The sequence below is a fragment of the Callithrix jacchus genome, chromosome 10, assembly GCF_049354715.1.
Source record: "Callithrix jacchus isolate 240 chromosome 10, calJac240_pri, whole genome shotgun sequence".
Classification (NCBI taxonomy): domain Eukaryota; kingdom Metazoa; phylum Chordata; class Mammalia; order Primates; family Cebidae; genus Callithrix; species Callithrix jacchus.
In genome coordinates, this window is record NC_133511.1 from 28,437,819 (window position 1) to 28,460,635 (window position 22,817).

The window sequence follows — 22,817 nt, forward strand, 5'->3', positions numbered from 1 at the left end:
AGCTAGCTATATGGAAGGGATGGCACAGACTCAGTGTGAACAGGACAGAGGAGGGGAAGCCAGGGGGCAAGCTCATCTCCATTCCCTCATCTGTAAAGTGGGTTTGTTCCCTGACCACCTTGCCACACTATTGTCAGACCTCCTTCACTGGGAGATGTAAAAGACAAACTATGACGCAGAAAGTTTTCATAAACAAGGCTTGAACGATAGACACATATGGGGCCTGCTTTCCATCTCTCTAGACAGCCCCCACCACACCGGAGCATGAGCTCTCTGCAACACGGTCCTCCTCTCCAATGTCCATGAGTTCTAGAACTTGAATGAATCTTTGTCAAGAACATAGTACAGCTCTATCTCCAAACTGTGAACTCATCTGTGAATAAGACGTTCCTATTTTCTTTCACCTTTTAAAATTGATTTTAAATAAAATAAATGATGCGTGAATATATTCTGTAGAAAATTTAAACAGAGATAGAGTAAAAGCCCTCTTGCCTCAGTGTACTCCACAATCTCACTTCCCGTCCTAGAAATGGCCATCCAGGGCTTACTGAGGTGCTTAAGATAGCTCATGTGAATGACGTCACCTTAGCAAATGTTCTTTTGGGCTGAGTTCCAGTTACTTTTGTTGTGAGGTTCTTGTGGAAGGTTCTTTTCTATCTACCCGAAGACAAATGCTCAGAGCTTATGATATATAACATCGAAGGCTTGTTTGGCAATCAGAAGGAGGATTGCTTAATCAAAACCTGTGTGGCAACAGCCTGTTATCTCTTTGGACTTAAATGGCCATCAGCAGTTCCCCAAATTCAAGGCTCCCGCATCAACACCATTGGGCTTTGAAGCTGGAAGGGATCAACATAACCAGGTTCTACCATTGTTGGGGCCTTAACAAGTCATGGCAAGGTTTTACCTTAATATTGTCATGATTACAGTATAATTTTAGAAGAACAAATTCATAGGGGAGCAAACATTCTCCATGCTCCCCTTAACTTCACCCTGCTCTCCTGACTTAGCTGCCATCCCCCTTATTTTATAGAAGAAAATACTGAAACTTAAGACCCCCTACCTGGGCAGGGGTGAAGCAGAGGCCAGAACCCTGGACCTCTGGCTCAGTGCTCTTTCTACCTACACTCTGTCTTTCACATCTGCTTTTTGCTAATATCCCATAGCTAAGAAAAAAGATATAAACAATGCCTTGAAATACAAGACAACCAAGGCCTCACCTTTCTCTCATTACTCAAATTGTGCAAAGCTCAAACCCTTCTCCACCTGACATCAGCCACTACCACCCAAGCTCTTCAAATGCTTCCAGGTGGGACACCCAAGTTCAAGGCTGTTTTGATTTCTGGTTATCTTCCAGCTGCTGAGCCTCTGCATCACGTCGAGTGAGCAGAGAGCCCAGCTTTAGAGCCAGAAAGATCTGGTTTTTACTCCTGGCACCCCACTTCAAGCTGTGTGACATTGGACAAATTATATATCCTAGTTCAGGCGCAGTGTCTTTACCTGTGACCCATCTGTCCTACCTGGCTTAGAGAGTTACCATAAGGGCCACATAATGCAATGACTAAGAGCCCTTTGGAAAGGGGAAAGCTGGATGCAGATTGTAACTGTTACCAGTGTCCACCCCATCCTTTTTCTTTTTTTTTTTTTTGAGACAGAGTTTCGCTCTTGTTACCCAGGCTGGAGTGCAATGGCACGATCTCGGCTCACCACAACCTCCGCCTCCTGGGTTCAGGCAATTCTCCTGCCTCAGCCTCCCAAGTAGCTGGGATTACAGGCACGCACCACCGTGCCCAGCTAATTTTTTGTATTTTTAGTAGAGACGGGGTTTCACCATGTTGACCAGGATGGTCTCGATCTCTCGACCTCATGATCCACCCGTCTCGGCCTCCCAAAGTGCTGGGATTACAGGCGTGAGCCACCGCCTCACCCCATCCTTTTACGGTGCAGTGCTGTAAAGACATCTTCCCTTGATGTCAGAACCAAAAAAGCCAAACAAAGCAAAGACCCAGGGCTACATTTCTGCTCTGGAGTCTCCTGCATGACAGTATCTATGTTGGGCTTTTCAGCGCATAAACTGAAACAAAACAAAACAAAAAAGAAGAAAAAGAAGCAGCAAATAACTGCCTGGTTTTGCATTTTCTCTTCTGTTTTCTGATTAGAGTCTCTATGGCCTGTGAGTACAGAGAGAACCTCAAAAGATTGTGTTTACTGTGGATAAGCACCAAACTCGATGTTTATCAGCACTTATCTCCTGCAAACTCACTCTCTGGAGGCTTCAAAGGCTGAGGGAGATCTCTTAGCCTTGCTCTGAAGAGAAAGGCAGGCACTCCTCCCTGAGGCTTCAGCTGCAGGTGTGGCCCAACAGCACTTGCTCCATCCTTAGGAACCTGGTTCTCTTGCTCTTCCCCATGCAAAAAGCGGAAGCAGCAGGTTTACTGAAGGTTTGGGGATGATCTGTGGGGTAGAGGGAGCAGGAAAAGAAAAGAAGTAGTTTAAAACAAGCCCAGAAAGGCTGAGAATGTAGGTAGTGAGGGAAAGGGAAAGGCACACTGCTTACCCCCCGGCTGCCCCCACCACTCAACCCCCCGCCCCACCGATGTCAGTCTTTAATCTGTCAAACAAGCCCATGAGCCTTCAAAAGGCGTTTTAATTCCCTTCATCTGCTCCCAGCTCACCTTCTCTACCTCCTTTGGGTCTGCCCACTACTCTCCATTCCCAGGGATTGTTGGCTGAGAGTGGGGCAGTGGGAGGGAGAGAGGCAGTGGTGGGGGCAGGGGGAGCTCGCATTTTATTAGGCTGTTGAATTTGATTTATTAGGGGGGAAAAATCCTTCGCTTGCTTGCCACACAGGTTATTCTCAAAGTGAAAACTCTATTTTACTTTGAAAAAAAAAAATGGTGAAAGTGCCTACAGTTATGAATGGAGCTCTTTGTTACCTTCCAGATCGACAAGACAGACTGTTTGGTTCATGTCTGTGCACCAGCAAAGGAGTGCAGGGGCCTGGGAGACAGATGTGGCCTTAATTGCATGGAAATATTAGAAGATCGTTAAGCCATTTTGACAGGATTTTCCTCTAGCTGCAGGAGCAAAGGGCCACATCTGAGCCGCATCAGGCCTGCCCAGAGCCACTGTCCAGGCCTCTCATCCCCACGTGTGAGGGATACAGCGGCCTTGGTTCATGTGCCCTAATATTGGTAGGGAATAGATGCCTCCTTTTTGCCAACTTCCACCCCACGTCTCTGCCCTATAAGTGCAGAAAGCAATCTACCAAGAAACCCTAAGGCCTGTGGTGAGGGTTGGAAGAGAGGCTACCCAGTGAAATATTTGGGAATGTATATGTACGTGTACATGGACAGAGAGAGATCAGACCATCTCCAACCTGAAAGGTGCACTCCATAAAACTCTCCAGGGAACCACATGGGCCTGAAAGAGGAAATCTGTGAAGTCGTGACCCGTGAGAGTCCTGTAATTAAGTCAGAGAAATCCTTGAACCAACACTGGGTTGTCAAAGAGCAAGACTCCATAAATATGGTTGTTTCTCCTAGGCTGGCCTAATCATGGTTCCGATATATTTTTAGCTCCCCACTTCTTCCTCCACTTGCCCTGGTTAATTTTCTGCATGCTCAGTGAATGCAAATATTTTCACATTAGCTTAAATTAAAAATAATTAGGAGGGTTAGTCTGCTGGGAGGGAGGGGGAATACTACTCAAACTACAGTTCAGTAATCCCTTTGGGTTATGAGAGCAATGTTTTAGATCAGCTCTTCCTCAATTAGATCAATGTTGGCAGTCAGACCAGGAGTAGATTAGTTTTAGAGGGGTCTCCCTTCAGAGGGGTACACCCCAACAGCTCAAGGGCCACTTCTTAGATTTGGGGTAGTGGATGGTGCTTAGATGATATTTGGGCCTCAACCTGGTGCCAATGGGGATGGGGACTGGGTGAACAGAAAGGACGGTTAGTGGAGAGAGGAGGAAGGAGAGAAGGTACAGCCACAGAGATCCTGTTTTCATGCAAATGTTAACCCAAAGGGAAAAAGGGAAGAACTCTGAGGAATATTGGCACGACAGCGTCCCCAGGCCAGGTTTGAAATTTAAGAAGCACCAGCAATGAGTTAAGGGACCAAAGGCCCACAGTCTGCAAGCTCTGGTTTAAAATACAGTCACTTGGCCAGACACAGTGGTTCATGCTTGTAATCCCAGTGCTTTCAGAGGTTGAGGCAGACAGATGACTTGAGGTCAGGAGTTGGAGAGCAGCCTGGCAAATATAACAAAACCCCATCTCTACTAACATACAAAAATTGGCTGGGCCTGGTGGCAGGAGTCTGTAATCCCAGCTACTTGGGAGGCTGAGGCAGGAGAATCACTTGTACCCAGGAGGCAGAGGTTGCACTGAGCGCGCCACTGCACTCCAGCCTGGCAACGGAACAAGACTCCGACTCAAAAATAATAAATAAATAAAATAAAATACAATCACTCTGCCCACTGTGACTCTTCGGGCCGGAGCCCCCAGCCAGTCGGGATGCAGGGGCATCTTACTGTAGACTCCTGCCCTTCCAGAGGACTCCAGATCTAAGGAGTGTTTCAGGACTCCACAGTGAGAGCCACAACATTTGACTCAATGGAGACAGTGCCACAGTCAAGACTGTGTCCCCCTCTCCTTCCTGCTGTGTGCTCTGCAGAGAGGAGATGAAATGTTCATCTGAGGTCCTGGCTGGCTGGCTGTGACCAGAAAGTCCCTGAGCCAATGAGATGTTAATGCCCTTGCCCCTCCCCCACATTCCCACTCAGTTTGCAGCTTTCCTGTCCTCTGAAATCCCTTCCTTGGTAGTGGACACATCTTTACTGTCCGTCCTGCCACCTTCCTCTGAGGCAATGGCTCCCTTGCTTGGTTGCTTTCTGGGATGCTACGTGGGGGCAACCGGGGAAGCTTGTGCCTGGACTGTCCCAGGAGCTCACAGTGACATTGACACTGCTTCCATTTGTAAATGTCAGGTGCTTCCTAGAATGCTTTAAGGGCCTTATTCTCATTTAATCTAAACTTCAAACATACCATCGTTTCCACTATATTTAATTCAGACTCTTTTCCCTTCCCGTTGTCACTTCCCCACCTGTGTGCATGCCTGTGTTTACACAACAGGTTTGCTGCAGCTACTCACTTGTCCAGGGTGACCATGCATATTCCCAGAATAATCTGTATTTTTTTTTCTTTTTTGAGATGGAGTTTAGCTCTTGTTACCCAGGCTGGAGTGCAATGGCGCGATCTCAGCTCACCGCAACCTCCGCCTCCTGGGTTCAGGCAATTCTCCTGCCTCAGCCTCCTGAGTAGCTGGGATTACAGGCACGCGAAACCATGCCCAGCTAATTTTTTTGTATTTTTAGTAGAGATGGGCTTTCACCACGTTGACCAGGATGGTCTCGATCTCTTGACTTCGTGATCCACCCACCTCGGCCTCCCAAAGTGCTGGGATTACAGGAATAATCTGTACTTTATCTCTTTAGTTCACTGCAGAGACTTAGCCAGATCCATTGAGGAAAAGTCCCAGAATTCTTCTAGTCTCATAGTCATCAACAACACCATTAAAATGATGGTGTCATTTTTCCATAGACATATTCGTGTTTTTAAACAGTGCCTGGCACATAGCAGATGCCCAATAAATATTTGCTAAATGAATGAATTCTTGAGTGAATGAGTGCTCTTTTCTGTGACAAATCTATTTTATGGTCCCATGATGAGACAAGACAAAGAAATATCCAGAGTGACCTTTGCATGTTTTGAGGATCACATAGTCTGGCCACCAAGCACGACTGTCCCCAGCTTGTGCTGTCCAAGACGGTAACCACTCATAACATGTGATTTTTTTAATTTAAATTAACTAAAGTGGACTAAAATTAAAAATTCAGTTCCTCAGTCATGCCAGCCACATTTCAAGCCCTCAATAGCCTCACATGTCTATTGCTTCTGCATTGCACGGTGCTGATTTTAGAACATTGCCAGTGTTATAACATCTCACCATCAGAGAACTCAACTTTCTATGGAAATGAATAAGAAGTTTAGGTAAAGTTTTTTGTTTCTCCATTCTGATTTTATTTTAAGATTGATGCTGACAAGTATGCATTTGTTGGTTCTATGTAGAATCATCAGCACATTTTACAGGCTGATGTGACACCTGAGAGCATTTTTGGTTCAGGATTTTAAAAAGCAAGAGGACCACAAGGTTCCCTGTGGACATTTTGTTCTCACAGTTTGCCAAGAGGGGCTGGTTTGAAAAGGTTGGCTTTACTGTCTTCATTGACTTTGGGTTTCTCATGAACATCGCCAACCCAAAATAAACATGGGAGATCTCAATCACGCAGCAAACCAAGTGGAAGTAGCAGTGCAAGAACATGGAGCATCTGCACATGGTTCCTCATTGCCTGTAATCCTACCGCTTTGGGAGGCTGAGGCAGGAGGACTGCCTGGAGCAAGGAGTTCAAGACAAGCCTAGGCAATAGTAAGACCTTGTCTCTATTAAAAAAAAAACATAAATAAATAAATTAGCTGGGTATGATATTGTGTGCCTGTAGTCCCAGCTATTTAGCACTTAGGAGGCTGAGGTAGGAGGCTTCATTGTGCCTAAAAGTTTGAGGCTGCAGTGAGCTGTAATCATGTCACCGCACCCCTGCCTGGGGAACATAGCAAGACGCTTTCTCTAGAAAAAAAAAAAAAGAAGAACTTGACAACTTGGCAGGCTTTGACAGTGGATCCTGAGGAAAATGGAACTGAACAGGGCATAGGAGCTTAGAAATTTTTGAGGGGGTTTGGGACATCTCAGGGCATATCCACCTGGTAGGTTAGTTTTCCATTTCCCACAGTTTTTATAATTTGGAGTACTGAGCCTCACTGTGCTGAGGACACAAGTCCTTGAGATAGACAGACAGGCTTGGCTCTGTTGGGCAAAGTTAGCACCTTCGGAAGCTTCCAAGAGTAGCTCAGTGCCCTTTGTGGAGTAACTAAACCAGTCCCATGCCCCTAGGAACTGTCAGCGGGTTTTAGCTGGGTTTTCTGTTCAGCTAGTTTTACCGAGTTTGACAAAGAAAACATCTCCATGTAATCCCACCAAAATGTTTTCATTGGAAGACCACGGCAGGACTTGTTCACAAAATAGCTGCTTTTCCTGTAGATGGATGCTGGGAGACAGGAGATTCCTGTGCTGGACTGCCCAGGCTTAGCACTCCAGTCAATCAGGATGCAGGCCAGCCCTGTGGGTGACTGCCTGCAGGGAAGCTGCCAACGGAGGGACCAGCTGTGCACCAGAGAGGGGTTCTGAGCTCCATGATGAGAGGATGCTTGGCTCCTCGTGTAGAGACCAGGCTGTCTTCAGTTTCCCTGATTCCCTCCAGAAGGTTGAGCGAAGGTGACAACCAATGGGCTCATGAAGCTCATGAGCACTGAGCTATCTGAGCTTACTCATAGACAGGGTGGCCATATAACACATCATCCACACTGGGATAATTGTGAGTGAAAGGAGGCACTAGTAAGCATTTCCTGGAACGACAGCATGAAGTGGAACTGTTCTGTGCAAAGGGACTGTAGAATCACTCCACTAATAGATTTTAGGGTTGAAGCCCTGGAAGGGATCTTATGGATCATCTAGCTCAGTTCTTTCATGTTATAGATAAAGAAACAAGCCCAGAGAGATAAAGTGCCTTTTCTGTACTACAATTTGTGAATTTTAAGATGATTACATTTAGGGAGGGATTACTACGTGATAGGCAGGAGTTAGAACATTATTATTATTATAGCTATTTTACCAAAAAGGAACCGGAGTCACGAAGAGATTAAACGGCTTGTCCAAGGTCACAGGACCAGGAAGTGGTAGATGCAGAATTCAGATCCTCAGTCTGGCTCTGTGGGTAATATGTCAAAGATGACAGGACTGTGCCTCTCACAAACCAGCAGAGCGGAGAGCCTTGACATGTTAACCTTCTCAGTCTTCATAACAAAACCCTGTGGGTGCTGTCATTGTGCCCATTTTATGGATGAAGGGACCAATTCACTCAGCTAGTAAGTGGCAATCATATCTACAGAAAAGCACAAAGAACCTTATCCTGGGGGATTTACATTCTAGGAGAGATAGAACATAAACCTATGAAAAAACCACAATGGAAGGCAAGTGTCAAATAAATATAAAAGCAATCTGACAAGGCAGTCTAAGATAAAGTGCTAAATTGGTGGTGGAGGTGGAACATAAAACCGACTTCAGCAGAATGGAGGTTCTTCTGCTGGGCTGGAGTGAGCAGGGAGACTTCCCGGAGAAGGAAGAATTGGAGGTGTTCAACACTCTGGTGAATGAATGAGATCTGATTAGGCAGAGAAGACGGGGAGGAAATTCTATGCAGGTGATGCTGCATACGTACATTAACTGTACATTAAATATGTCTTTAAAGGCTAGGAGTGCAGGTGAGAAAGAGGAGGGGGAGTCTTACATAACAAGAAGAAACACTATTTGAAATGGGACATTAAAATGCAGGAGGCTGAGCAAGAAAGAGACGGCATGGGAGCATGGGGCAGAGCAAGTGAAGATGACAGAGGGAAAATGAACAGAGAGCATGAAAGGAAAGGAGGAGCAGAATGAAATAGAGCATGGGAATTGGGTGGAGACAGCCCTGGCCACCAAGCCCTCCCAGAAAATGGACCTCTCCAGACCCTACCTCCCTTCATCACTCCTATCCACAAGGTTTCTGCCGCATGTCGCTGCAACAATATGGTAACCATATGCCCCGGGCCACAAAAGAACTAAACACCTTGGACAGAACAGTTCACCCAGATGTGCTAGTTGGAAATACTGCACCCTCAGGAACTGCTTCCTAGCTTGATGGGCATGAGCTCACCAAGCATGTCTCCTTAGCTGTGAATCACAGAAAAGAAGCAGCCATTAAGAGCTGGAAAAGGGATTCAGGGGCTCCCCGGTCCCCATGCCCCGAGAGGAAAGAAAATAAAATGGATGTATGCCTCGTCTGTGCGTCGAGTTGAAGTGGCATTCTTTCTGGCTGCTATCAGCTACACAATGGGCCCAGGTGCATCCCAGCTTGTGTGCATGAGGCAGGACGTCCTTGCTTTGCTAGGCTGGATTTGCCTTCATCCTCCTGCCAGGCGGTTCCCTGGGTGTTGCTGAAAGGGAGTGAAGGTCCCCCCATGCGCATGTTTCATCGTGGGCTTCCTGTGATTCTGAGGCCCCTGGTTGCCACGTGAGAAATTGTTGGATAAGATCATAGCTTCTAGGAATAGGACCTCAACAGGTTGTTTGGGGAAAGTGGCTTCATGTTTAAATCTGAACAAGGAACAGTCACTGGGTGTGGCTGGTTTTAAAGAAAAAAAAATGGACAAGCCTGGGGAGGAAGGCTTTATCAAAATTGCTCAAAGCACAAAGATAGAAGGAGAAGTCTGGCTGGTTGAGGTGTGGGCAGGGAAGGAGGGTCTGCATTTCCCATCATGTGCGAGGTTCTTATTTATTAAAATAATTCATTGCACACCTCTTAGGTGCCAGGAAGTGTGCAAGCAGCTGAGGATGAAAACAAGGAACCAGATTGATGAGGTTCTTCTCTTCAGGTTGCCTATAACGCTAGAATTTGTCTTTGACAAAAATAATGGAAAAGTTCCCATGACCCCAGGAATCAAAGAGACACCCAAGGGCACACACCATCCACACTCCTTCCTCTCCCCAAAGCTTAGAAAAATTGCAGAACCTGCCACCTCCACCCCTGGGGGACGAGCCTCTTTTTCCCTTGTGGGAGCTCATCCTTTAGGATTGGAATGTTCTGACTCCCACCTTTTCTTCATCACGCAGAGTCCTCTCTTGCCCTGCAGTCCCAGACTGAGATCCTCTTGGTCTAACTGCCAGGTCAGACCCATAAAGACCAGACCTCAAGGGACATTCTCAGAAGCATCTTTCTGAAGCAATAGGAAAGCTCCGGAACTCCATCCTGGCTCCCAGGCTGCTCTTTCATCCCTGCAGTGGGTGAAATTCACCCTGTGAGGAAGCACTCCCCACAGAGGCTCTTCTTCCAAGCCTTCAGCTCTCTGTGGTCAGGGAAGTCTGACCATTTATTATCTTCAGAGAGAATGAAACCTTCAGTAGAGGTTGGTTAAAAATCTCCAGGAACTAGGACATTAAGTAACTTGCCCAAAGAATAAAGCTCCACATTGACCCAGCTGGTGGCCAGTGCCTTTTGTTAGAACAGATTTAAAGCAGCTGCCGATGAAGGGAAGACAGCAGTGCGATGGTTTGCTGCCTTTTGACCCCTTCTGCAGCCCAGATGGCCAGGGCTCCTCTGCAGGAAAAGGCTGCTCCCAGTGTGGTCCAGATCCTCACCCATCCTCAGGTGGCATTCTCCAGGTCAGGGACAACATTCACATCATGACAATCCATATGACATGGGGTGCAGGGCAGCAGCCCCTTGTCTCAGAGCAGGGTTCTGGAGCAGCCACAGTGCCCATCACCTGTCCTTTCTTTGTCCAAGAGCAGAGGAGGGAAATGACAAATCTCAGAGCAGCAGGACATTATCCACCTGTGTGGCTGTGTTGCGGTATTATGTATTTTTTAGGACTGGTACAGCCACTCCAGTGACATCTGGCAGAATAGATTTTCCCCAGGGAAAAGTATGTGGGTCAGCACTTGTGCAGTGGGCGCATCTCGGTGGCCTTCACAGAAGCAGCCCTTCCTGCGGGTGCTCCCACGGTGTCTGGGTTTTGTCGTGTTGGTTGGTGCTTCCGTTTTTCTCATCCCGCCTTTGTTCCAGTAAGGCCTATATTTAATCCTTCCCACCCATCAGGCTGGGCAGGAGAATGCTGGCTCCATCTTACAGAGCAGAACACCTAAGCTGCCTAACTGTAGTAAGTCTCAACATCTCAGCCTGGCTTTGCCTGTCCCTTTGACACCATGGGACCTACCTTAATGGTCACGCCACCCCTACTTTATTCTCTGAAAGGAGCTTGGTCCCAGAGGGTCCAGTGTGAAGAATTATGCCCAGTAGAGCATCACTGACCCTTTTGTGGTTCCCACTGCCGTCTAGAAAAAGCTGCTGGACAGTGGGCAGATGCACTGTAAGAAAACAGAAAGTAAAACACACTGTAAGATGTGAGTTTCTCTTCGTGGGGTTCAGATGAACCTTCTATCTCCCATCCTGTGAGTTTCCATATTCAGCACTTTTTGCTTTTCAGCAGTAAAAGCATTCTCTATGGGAGGAGAACTTAACTTTGATCTTTAGAGATGCCCTTTAAATGTGGTTATGGTAAAGAAAAAAAAAAAAAGTGACTATGAACACTCAGTCAACAGGCAAAGGTAAATACCATGGGAGACCTGGAGCAGCACCGAATGGGAGGTCCGTGGTGTACAGAAGGCCACGGCTCTACATTCTGTTACAGGGCACAGAGTCCTGGGAGGACGCAGAGATCCTCCTCTCTGAGCCCACTCTGGCTCATACACTTCATTTGTAAAATGCCATTAAAAAAAGTACTCCTGTCTGCAAATAATTCCAATTGCGTCTTCTAGGAATTCTTTCTCTAGGTCATCCCCTGTTAAGCCCCCTCCCCAGGAAGTGGAGATTTCAGTGATGAGAAAGGGGAAAGGCACTTGGGAAGGGAGATAATATTCAACAAGATTCCTTGAAAAGTCAGCCGGGGGCCAGGCACGGCAGCTCACGCCTGTAATCCCAGCAGTTTGGGAGGTTGAGGCAGGTGAATCACCAAAGGTGAGGAGTTCCAGACCAGCCTGACCAACATGGTGAAACTTTGCCTCTACTGAAAATACAAAGAACAGCTGGGCGTAGTGGCACATGCCTTGTAATCCCAGCTATTTGAGAGGCTGAGGCAGGAGAATCTCTTGAACCCAGGAGGTGGAGGTTGCAGCAAGCTGAGATGACGCCATTGCACTCCAGCTTGGGCAACAAGAGTGAAACTCCATCAAAAAAGAAAAGAAAAGAAAAGTCAGCCAGGCATTCTGAGGCTAGGATTGGAGATGGTAAACTGGAAATGGTTTCAGGCAGAGCTTGACAGCTTTGCAGTCAAACCAGCAGTGTGGAGTTTAAAATTTAAATGAGGTGGTGATAGTAAAATTCCTTGGAAACTTCATGTCATCAGATAATACATGTTCTATTTGATCTTTCTCGTTTAAAAAAGTGGTCCTTGTTTGGTTTTTGTCTGTTGTTTATTTTATTGTTGCTGTTTGGAGATAATTTCACTACGTGCCTATCAGAGGACTTAGACCTTAATGCTGAGATCGATTCCCCCTCACTCTGTGAACCTGGAAAGGTTATGCTTTGCACCTCCGCTTCCCCATCCGGTCAGTCATGGTGCTGATTTCTGCCAGCCAGTGTCAATAACCATAGTGAAAGGATACACAGACAGTCCCCTCTACAGCCTTTGAAAATGGATTCTCTCTTACTGAGTGAAATGCTCAGAGAGCTTCCAGTTACTATGGCTACATAAGAAATTACCCTGAAACGTAGCAGCATAAACCAACTATTATGCCTGTGAGTTTTGTTATCCTTCACTGAAGGCTCCTCACTCTCAAGTCTGGAGTTTGTTGCTGTGGTTGGCTGTGGCCTTGGTTCCTCTCCTGTGGGCCTCTCCATGCAGTTTCTCTGCTTGGGCTAATTTGAGCTTCCTCATAGCATGGTGGCCATTTCCACGGACTAGAGGCCCAAGACAGAACAAGAAGCAGGTGGAAGTCATAACGCCTTTACCACTTTGTCTCGGAAGTCATGCAAGGCCATTTCTTGAGGCAGTCAGAAAGTTCCATCTGGGTTCAAGAGGGAAGAAAATAAGCTCTGCCTTTTGATGGGAAGAGGGAGGCAAATTTCAGAAATATCCTGATGGCCATTTTGAGGAAATGGTCCGTGCAAAGGAGTTTTCAGTTAATGTTTGGTGACTGACTAATGGTTCCCACCTTCTTCCTTACCACTTTCCACAAACTTTATCTCCTCTTCCCTTTTCCCTTGCTGCCCTCTATGCAGTGGAAATAAGGAGCCAAAAGTGGGCACATGGCTGGTAACTAGGGAGGAGAGAGAAGCAAGCTTTTGCTTCTCTCTCCTTGCTATCAGTGGCCACCTGCTCTTGGCACTTCAGATGACACTTGGAGTGACCCCAACCCAGGCTGACTACCCCCACTGCTGCAGAGCCTGCTGGGTTCCAAAGGCAGAGAACACAGAGGGCTTCGCACCCAAGTGTCTTGTCTGCATTTCGTATTCTCTCCGGCTGGCAAGAGAAGGGACTTCATGTCATTATGCAAAGAATGTAATAAAAAGCCAGAGCTAGTGTGCTCCCTGTGGTGACCCTGGGTAACGGATATGCCAGAGATTAGCGTTCCAGAGCCCTGGACTGGGAGCGGCTGAATGGACCCACTGAGCAGTGCAGCCGCAGGGAACTTGGTCCGGCTGCTTTTGACATTCCTTTCACCAGCCACCTCCAGCCAAGCCGGTCAGCCCCAGAAAACAGTCCTTAAGTGATTCAGGGCAGGACGAGGGAAAGGAACGAAAAGGTCTGGTGCTTCTCAGGCCTCATATCTTGGGTCATTCCTGTGTTAGAAATAAAACTCAGCCTACATGTAAGGAAGAACAGAGGGAAAGGGTCTCCCACTCGTGTCCACGTCTGCCATTTTGCCTCCTCTAACTCCACTAGACTCTTAACTGTGAAATGTTTGTTCCTTCCCGCACATAGGACAATGGCAGAAATTTCTCTTGTGTCTTTCCGAATGAAATGAGGACATCCTCAAGCCACCCTTTTCATCTTTCCTTGCCCTTCTGGAGGCTTTTCCATCTCAGCCTTAGCTGGGCTATTTGGAGATGCAAGTGTTTGCTCATCATATCAGCCAGGCCATCGTGCTGCCGGCTCTGACCACATCCCCGTCACTCAGCTGATGTGTCCATGAAAAGCAACATTTGACTTAATCTAAGGAAAACAAATGTTGGAAGACACATTTATAAGTATAAAAAGAAAAGATGCATATAGGCATATATATGTGACAAATTCCAAAATAAGTGAAGTTTAAAAATTCACAAATGCACAGCTGCACACATGACATTCTTCTGATATTCACTGAGTATGTGTGTATGAGCAACACTATAAACAGGTGCTAGCCACCTACAATTTTCATTATCTGGCAACAGATGCCCCTCCCCTCATTCACAGGACCATTCAGGCTATGTAACAGAGCCTTATCTATGCCACCTAGAGGCCTGGACTCAGAAGCCAGAGACAGTGAGAGGGCTGAGCCTGCAATGGAACAACACCCACAGTTTTAAAGGAAGAGTGGACACGCAGATTAGTGAAATCAGCTCTGTTCTCCAGGAGCCCAGGGGATTCGCATTTCCGACTCTATCATCACTAAATCTACTCATTTTGAAATTTAGGCAACTAATCTTTTAAGCAATCAACATATGGAGAAGTAGGTATTGCTCTGGCTTTATCTGAACTCCCTCTCGACCCATCTCCAACCCAATGGTTCTCACGCCATTTCTCGGCATTGGCCTTTACTAAATTTTTTTTAACCTTTTTTTTTTTTTTTTTTTTTTGAGATAGTGTCTCACTCTGTTGCCCAGGCTGGTTGGTGCGATCGTGGCTCACTGCAGCCTCCACCTCCTGGGCTCAGGTAATCCTCCCACCTCAGTTTTCCAAGTAGCTAGGACCACAGACACACTACCACACCATGTTTTTTTGTTTGTTTGTTTATTCATTTGTTTGTTTTATATAGAGACAGAGTTACACCATGTTACCCAGGCTGGTATTGAGAGCCTGGGCTCAAGCAATCCACCCACGTCAGCCTCCCAAAGTGCTGGGATTACTGCCTCAGCCTGCCAGGTAGCTGAGATTACAGGCGCCCACCATCACACCTGACTAAGTTTTGTAGTTTTTTTTTTTTTTTTTTAGACAGAGTCTTATTCTGTCACCCAGGCTGGAGTGCAGTGGCACAATCTTGGCTCACTCTGCCTCCCAGGTTCAAGTGAGTCTCCTGCCTCAGCCTCTCAAGTAGCTGGGACTACAGGTGCATGCCACCATGCCAGGCTAATTTTTGTGTTTTTGGTAGAGATGGGGTTTCACCATGTTGGTCAGGCTGGTCTCGAACTCCTGACCTCGTGATCTGCCCACCTGAGCCTCCCAAAGTGCTGGGATTAGAGGCGTAAGCCACCATGCCCGGCAAGTTTTGTATTTTTAGTAGAAACAGGGTTTCACCATATTGGCCAGGCTGGTCTCGAATTCCTGGCCTCAGCCTCCCAAAGTGCTGGGATTACAGGCATGACCCACCACGCCTGGCCACATTTTTAAATATTTACTTTTTTCCAAGAACTTTAGGTACTTGATTCAGGTACTTTACTTATATTATCTCATTTTGTCTTTTTCCAGATTTACCGGGTTAGGTACTGATATTATCCCCAACCTACAGATGAGGAAATGAGGTTCACAGCACTTGTACCAGATGCCTAATGAGCAGTGGACGAAGTTGGATAGAAACTCAAATTTCTCTGACTCAAGATTATGCTCTAAGTTACAATAAACACCTGAGTTACCCTCAAAGAGCGTACGGTCTAATTGAGAGGGCAGAAAATTCACAAGAAAGAACCTGTAAAGCGTAGTGGTTCCGTGCTTAGGCTGTAGACCTCAATTTGTATCCTACATCACACTCACTTTCTGTGCGACTGAGCAGGTTATTTCACTTTTTTGAATATCCGTTTTCTCATCTAAAAAAATAGAGGACGTCCCTCATCGAATTGCCAGGAGGATTAAATTAGGTTACTCCTAAGCGGTGTTTTGTACTTCTTAAGTGCTGTGATGATTACGACTTTCACCTGTTTTCTGTAATGATGACAGAGGGTGTACTTTGTCATGTGCTAAAGGCACCTTGCCCATATTGGAGGAGGAAATGCGTCCTACTGAGACAAGTGCATTATTGGTGGCATCCCCCTCACTGGATCCAAGACCAGGAGGGGGCCGTGGGAAGGAAACGTTTCTACTGGCAAACGTGAGTGATCTGCTGTAGCTCAGAACTCACGCTACCACCCCAACCTGCTCCCCTTGCCAGAGCTCTCTGGTAAAGGGGCATCATTGAGTACAAATGTGCTGGGACACTTCCCTGCCTGGAGCAAGGGACCCTATGCCACTCTCTGGATCTAGGACTCAGTGGCTGAGGTGTCAGAGCCTCCAGATGCACAGACCCAGCCTTTCCAGCATTAATGCAAAGGAAAGTGCTTCTCAGAAGCCAACGACTAAGCCAGCCCGGGGACTCCTTTCATGGTGACAATTGTTGGGTCAAGACGGAACCCCAGAGCTGAGTCTCACACAGGGCTAGGAGCCCACGCTTCCTGTCTTTCTCACTTGGAAGTCAATTTTACAAAGCCCCATAAGGCATAAAGCCCCATGGACACCACGAGTCTTTTAAATAATAACTTCTCTTCCCTTGAATAAAATCATCAGCAACAATAGGAAAAGCAAAGTCATTAGAAACAGAAGGAATGCCATTTCTCTGAGGATGGCTGGTGAATTGCATGCTGGTGTTCTTTCTACATTCAGTCTATCGCCTCAGTTAAATACTTATTGATGATTTATCGATGGAAAATTCTTGAAAGCTAGCAATGTGCTCATTTCTGTAAAGAGTTTTAAGAACAGGGAACAGATTTAAGTTTAAACTTTAAAAAGTTTTAAGAGTTTAAGTAAAAAGCTTTACAAGTCACACATGAAATAGCAACAGCCCCTCGTGTAAAAAGTTGCAAGTAAGTGAAATTTCTGCCAACTCAGCAGCTCCTCACCTGCAGACAGCAGCACCCACATCAAGTTGCCCAGAGCCATTCCTCCTGTTTGCCTTCTCCATCCCTACTCTGGTCTCCCCGAAGCAGTTTGGAGAAGGCTCTCCACTGCCAGTGCCATCATAAAAATGACAGGGGACCGGGCGCGGTGGCTCAAGCCCGTAATCCCAGCACTTTGGGAGGCCGAGGAGGGTGGATCACGAGGTCAAGAGCGAGACCATCCTGGTCAACATGGTGAAACCCCATCTCTACTAAAAATACAAAAAATTAGCTGGGCATGGTGGCGCATGCCTGTAATCCCAGCTACTCAGGAGGCTGAGGCAGTAGAATTGCCTGAACCCAGGAGGCGGAGGTCACGGTGAGCCGAGATCGCGCCATTGCACTCCAGCCTGGGTAACAAGAGCAAAACTCCGTCTCAAAAAAAAAGCGACAGTGTACTTGTCAAGGGCACGATCTTGGGGTGCTCCCAAAGCTCTCAACCTTGAACTGCAAAAGGGGGTGCCATTTATTTGCAGATGCCGCAAGAATGCTCTCCTTCCCAACTCTGCTTTTTCACTTGGGTCTCAGATCAGCTTGTTTGGGGCCTTATCTCCCCAAATCTTTTATTCTGCTTAGTGGCCCTCACCTCCCTTCCCTTGCCCATATTGGCTTTTCAAATACAGTCCAAATGGGGAACTCTTCTCCTTTATCTTCTCTCTCTTCCCAGCCTTCATGATCTATCACTTTTTTTCTCTACATTGTAATAGGAAAAAAAGCTTTTTGTCTATCGATGATTGCAAACAGAAGGGGTGTGTGTGTGTGTGTGTGCGCGTGCATGCACATGTGTGCATACCCAAAGCGATATTGTCACCAGCTGTTAACAGCTCAAACGAGCCTGAGGCCATCATCAGAAAGGTTTCATGGAGACAGGAAGCTCTCGGGAAGATCTCATTTACCTTACACAATGGGGAAGATAATTGTGTGTCAAAATGAAAGGGTAAAGAAAGGTTACTTGCAGGAAAAGAACCAACAAAATTAAGACACAGAAGCAGACCTGAGTAGCGTTTGTCTAGTGGAATGGTGAGAATAGTTAGAATTGGACAGAAGTTACAGCAGAAGGAAATTGTGCAATGTAAGGGTGGCAGGTGGGACAAACATGACCCTTGAAAGACAAGGGGCTTAGAAGAGATTCGCTGTGGTCCACGTCTAGGGAGCTCTCTGAGGTTTTTGAGCAGATTGTGGCAGGATGACAGTGGTATTCACAACTTGCCAGGGAGCTGGATCCAGCCAGGGAGTGTGCGACGTGTACTGAATGAGGGAAGAGCATGTCAGTGAGTCGTCAAGGAGGGAAGAGTCTCAGAGAGAAATACCGACTGGACAGAAGTGTGAGGCATTCCCAGTGAACCAGGACACTCTCCTGCAACATGGCCACTTGATTGGAGTTTCCTTGGCTGTAGACTACATTTTTAAGAACAACTTCTATTCCAGAATGAGTTCAAACTGGTTTTGTACCCTTTCTGCACCTACAGTCTATCCCATCACTTGATTTCTCTAGCCGTGTACTATTCACTTCCTCAGTCTCTCCCAGGTCCGCCTCCAGAACTGCCGGCTTTGTCTGTGTTCTCTGTTCCTACCTCTTTTCTGTGAGTCTCGATTTTGCCATCTGCATGTCCCCTTGGATAGGACAATCCTGTGTTCACTGTTGCCTGTCTCACCCTCTTTGGGATAATGTTGGGAGGAACTTTCTGCCCGTCTCTGGAGCATCACTGCGCCCAGTCCTGCCTCCCGGGCTTCTGTGCCTCTGCTATTCCATCAGCTTCTCCCCCAACCTAGAAGAGGGAAGGGAAAGAAAATATTTTACTGGAAACTGCAAGGTTCATGAATGATAAACTAAGAATGAAAGCCATTCTCTACAGCAGAAAATGATACCTGATCCCTGAAATGTAATCTCTTTTTGTAGCAGGACTCTAGTCCATGTTCTTCACCGTTATTACCAAAAGACACTTAGGTGTCATAGGTGGTATGAAACACTCCTTCCAGTGTGGAACTTAAGGAATTTCATGGAGTCAGGGACAGCTGTCTGAAAGGTTGCAATGTCACCCTTTTCAGCTCAGAACCATAATTCCTTGTGCCCAGGTAACAATTCAAAATTTAGGATACGAAGCCAGAGCTGATCTCTAACTGAAATTAAAAGCAGATATGGTAACCAAGAAACAAATGGTTCTGACAAGCATAGCTTTTTTCTGAGCATGATGCAAGGGCCTCTGGTGGAAAATGAAGAAGGATCCCAGCAGATCTGAGGTCTAAATGAAGGGAGATGCCCTCAGCTGGGGGATGTAAGTGTTTTAATATTATGTGGGCAGCTCTGCTTTGAACACATCTCTGGATGCACTTACACCATCCAAAGCCTTCTGGTGCAGAAGCTGATCTAGATTCCAGTATTGTTTTTTCCCTGATCCCAGCTAAAAACAGCCTCAGAAAAGCCTCCCTTTTTTAAGTATGGCCGTCTGTTTGCTGGGATGGAGAATGTCCCTAGAAGAGAAGAGACAGCCCATAGAACAGGTTGTAATTCTACAGGCATGTAAAGGGCATTCATTCTGAAGAAGACATTCAATTCGGAAATGGGAATTACTCAAGGAAGGTAGAAAAATCCCTGCTTTAACAAGTGCTGTTCACCTGTCACTACTTTTTCAAGTAAAGGTGGTGTATCTGTTTGCTAGGGTTTCATAACAACATACCAGGGCTGCGTGGCTTAAACAAAAGGAGGGACAAAGATGACCCTTGGAAGATGCAAGTCCGAGATCAGGGTGCCAGCAGAGTTAGTTTTCCTCGGAGGCCTCTCTCCTTGGCTTGCCGATGACTGCTGTGTTCTCACATTGTGGTCCCTCTGTGCACACATTCCCTGGGGACTCTCTGTCTGTCCAAGTTCCCTCTCCTTATAAGAGCACCAGTCATACTGGATCAGAGCCCACCCTATCAGTCTCATTTTAACTTACCTCTTTAGAGGTCCTATCTCTGAATACACTCACATTCTGAGGACTGCGGGTAAGGCCTTCAGCATATGACTTTTGTGGGGACAATGGCAGCCCCTAATAGGTGGCCTAAGAGAATCTTTGTTTGAATGCTAATAATCATGATACCTAACATGTTCTGAGCATGGCTTACTAGGTGACAGAGACTGTTCTAGGTACTTTGCATGTATTATCACACCTATTAATTATAATTATAGATTATATAGATTATAGATCAATTATAGATGACTACCATCTTCTCTGAAGGCTTGCTTTGTGTAATCATGTGACCATAGTGAACACTGTGCCCTGGTCCCTGACCTCGGATCCTGTGATTCCATGTGACCTGAAATAATGGGAGGCTCTTATCCTCATGTTCTGATTGGTAACAGATCTCAAAAGGTGCAAGGTAGTGGTATAGTTGTTTTGAGACTAGTCGCCCAGGTTGAATGCAGTGGCATGATCACAGCTCATTGCAACCTCAACTTCCTGGGCTCAAGTGATCCTCCCACCTCAGCCTCCCAAGTAGTTGGGCACATGTCACCAGGACTAGCTAATATATATATATATATATATATTTTTTTTTTTTTTTTGGTAGAAAAAGCCACATTGCCGAGGCTGGTCTAGAACTCTTACACTCAAGAGATTCTCCCACCTCAGCCTCCCAAAATGCTGGGATCATAGGCATGAGCCACCATGCCTGGACAAGGGTTCCTTTCTTAATCCATGATCTCCCAAAGTCACACCCAAGTCAGTGATGGGATAATGAGTGGGAGGACCCAACAACCTCTTTCAGAGGATCTTGCCCTGGCTGGCACTTCACATTTCTGAGATTCCTCCTTCATCATTTGGCTGGCTGAACCATCAACACTGAGCTCTATAGAACACACCAGCACCTCCTGGAGAGCCCTCAGCAAACTGCTGAGAATTTCTTTCAGGCTAGACCCCCAGAACAGATCTTCTCACTTAATCCACCTATTGACCCTGTGCTAAAGCTATTTTTATTCCTGTTACAAATAAGGAAACTGAAATTGGCCTGGCCACAGTCCTGGGCTCCACCCTTCCCTGTGTGACCTTGAGCAGAACACCTAACCCCTCTGGGTGGATCTCACTGGCCTCGCCTGGAAGATAAATGCTGGATCTCATCTCCCCCTCATCGCTGATGACTTCACTCAGCTCATAAGAGGCATTTCTGTTTATGGAAGAATCTAACATTCAAACCACTACAATACTACATTTCATGCATTGTCACCACTATTCTTGGCCTCCCTATCCCCACCCTCCTTTTGGGGGGTCCCAGCCTACACAACCAATAAATGAACCCACTCTCACGAGCCCTCCATCCCCTCTCTACGGCCCAAAGTCCCTCCTCACCCAGGTAACCTGCAAACACCCATCAGGTTTGCATGAGGGCAAACCTGCCCCCTGGAGTGTGAGTCGAATAGGAACTTCTAGACAAGCTGTCCTGGGCAGCCCTGGGACCCTGCCAGCTCAAAGCAAGAGTGCCACTTGCTTGGGTGAAGGGTGACCATAGGCTTTCTGTCTCTTCTCTGGCCTTGCAGGAGGCTCTGTCGGTGGTGAGCGACGACCAGTCCCTTTTTGACTCGGCGTACGGCGCGGCGGCCCATCTCCCCAAGGCCGACATGACTGCCTCGGGGAGTCCTGACTACGGGCAGCCCCACAAGATCAACCCCCTCCCACCACAGCAGGAGTGGATCAACCAGCCAGTGAGGGTCAACGTCAAGCGGGAGTATGACCACATGAATGGATCCAGGTAAGCTCGCCAGGCCTGTGCAGGACTGGGCGAAGGCGCAAAGTCACCAGATCTGCAGCAAGTGGCTTCTGGCTCTTAGGGTTTTTGCAGCAGATGGGGCTCTGGAGCTGGGCCAAGAAGTCTGTGCCAGTCGGTAGAGAGCTGAATCAGAGAGGGCCGCAGAGCTGAAGATGGGTGGAGTAGGGCCAGGAAGCACACCTGGCTCTCTGGGGCCCGTGCAGCCCTCAGAGGCCAGGTGAGAGTCAGGCCCCAAGAGCCTATGCAGACACTCGTGGCACACTTATTTCTTGTTAATCCCAGGCCTGGATCCAGTCCTCTTGGGGACAGCTTAGCAATAAGCTACTCTTCCCTGTTGAAGATACTTAACCTCTCTGGGCAGGTCTCAGCAGAGCAAAGGTGACTGAACCATTCTTTAGTGGAGAAGTGATGAGGAAGGTAGACACCTGTGTGGGCGCACCGTGTCCGGGAGCGGGCAGGCACCTAGAAGGTGTGTGTGAAGGAGGTACAGTGCTGGGTGGGTTTAGGCTTTGCTTGTAGAAATGGAAACAGGAGGGTCCAGGGAGAGAAACTCACAGGGTCATGGAAGAGGACGGTGGACAGGCAGCCTGGATTTCAAGTCCTGCCTCCGCCCCTTTGGCAAGTCATCGAAAAGCTTCAGAGCACCAGCTTCCTTCTTTCTAAAGCAGGACTGGGATATTGACTTCCTCATGGCTCCTTACTCTAGCATTACTCTGATGCTGCAGGGCAAGGAGCCGGGATGGTGCCTGAGATGATTAGGAAAGTCATCCTTGTGAACAGACTTGAAAGAAAGAGAACATCAGTCTCATTCACAAAATATCAGGTAATCTACTGGGCCAAAGGCACAAGGAGATGAAAATAAAAAAGAAGAGAGGGCCTGAATGGCAAGCTGAAAACACGTGCCGTTTATTCCACAGCCAGAGGTTGACTGTGGGCACAGACGTGACACTTAACCTCATCAGAGCAGTGACTTAAGACTAGCGAGCTGACAATCATTATACACAGGGGGTAGGATGGGAGAGTCAGAAAGACAAGTGAAGAAGTTAGTAAAATATCCCGTAGAAAATAATGAAATTCTGAACCACGTGATGGTAATGATTATGTATCTGAAAAGGACAGATACATAAGGGAGATAGTGAAAAGATGATTGACAGGGCTTAGGTGAATAAAGTTGAATGAAGAGGGTACATGACAGGAAAGATTCAAAGGCAACCGAAGCCTGAGCATTTTAAAGGATGGTGCTGTGGGAGCAGCCATAG

At 47.0% G+C, this 22,817-nt stretch overlaps 1 protein-coding gene across 2 annotated transcripts in view; it reads left to right on the forward strand.

Moving 5' to 3' along the window:
• FLI1 (Fli-1 proto-oncogene, ETS transcription factor) overlaps window positions 1–22,817 on the forward strand; it is a 118,798-nt gene that overhangs the window by 44,523 nt on the left and 51,458 nt on the right. For both annotated transcript variants that reach the window (XM_035265058.3, XM_002754578.7), the window contains exon 2: window positions 21,329–21,540. In XM_035265058.3, the coding sequence (XP_035120949.1) occupies window positions 21,410–21,540 (131 nt within the window). In that variant the 5' untranslated portion in view covers window positions 21,329–21,409. The remainder of the gene's footprint in view (window positions 1–21,328; window positions 21,541–22,817) is intronic.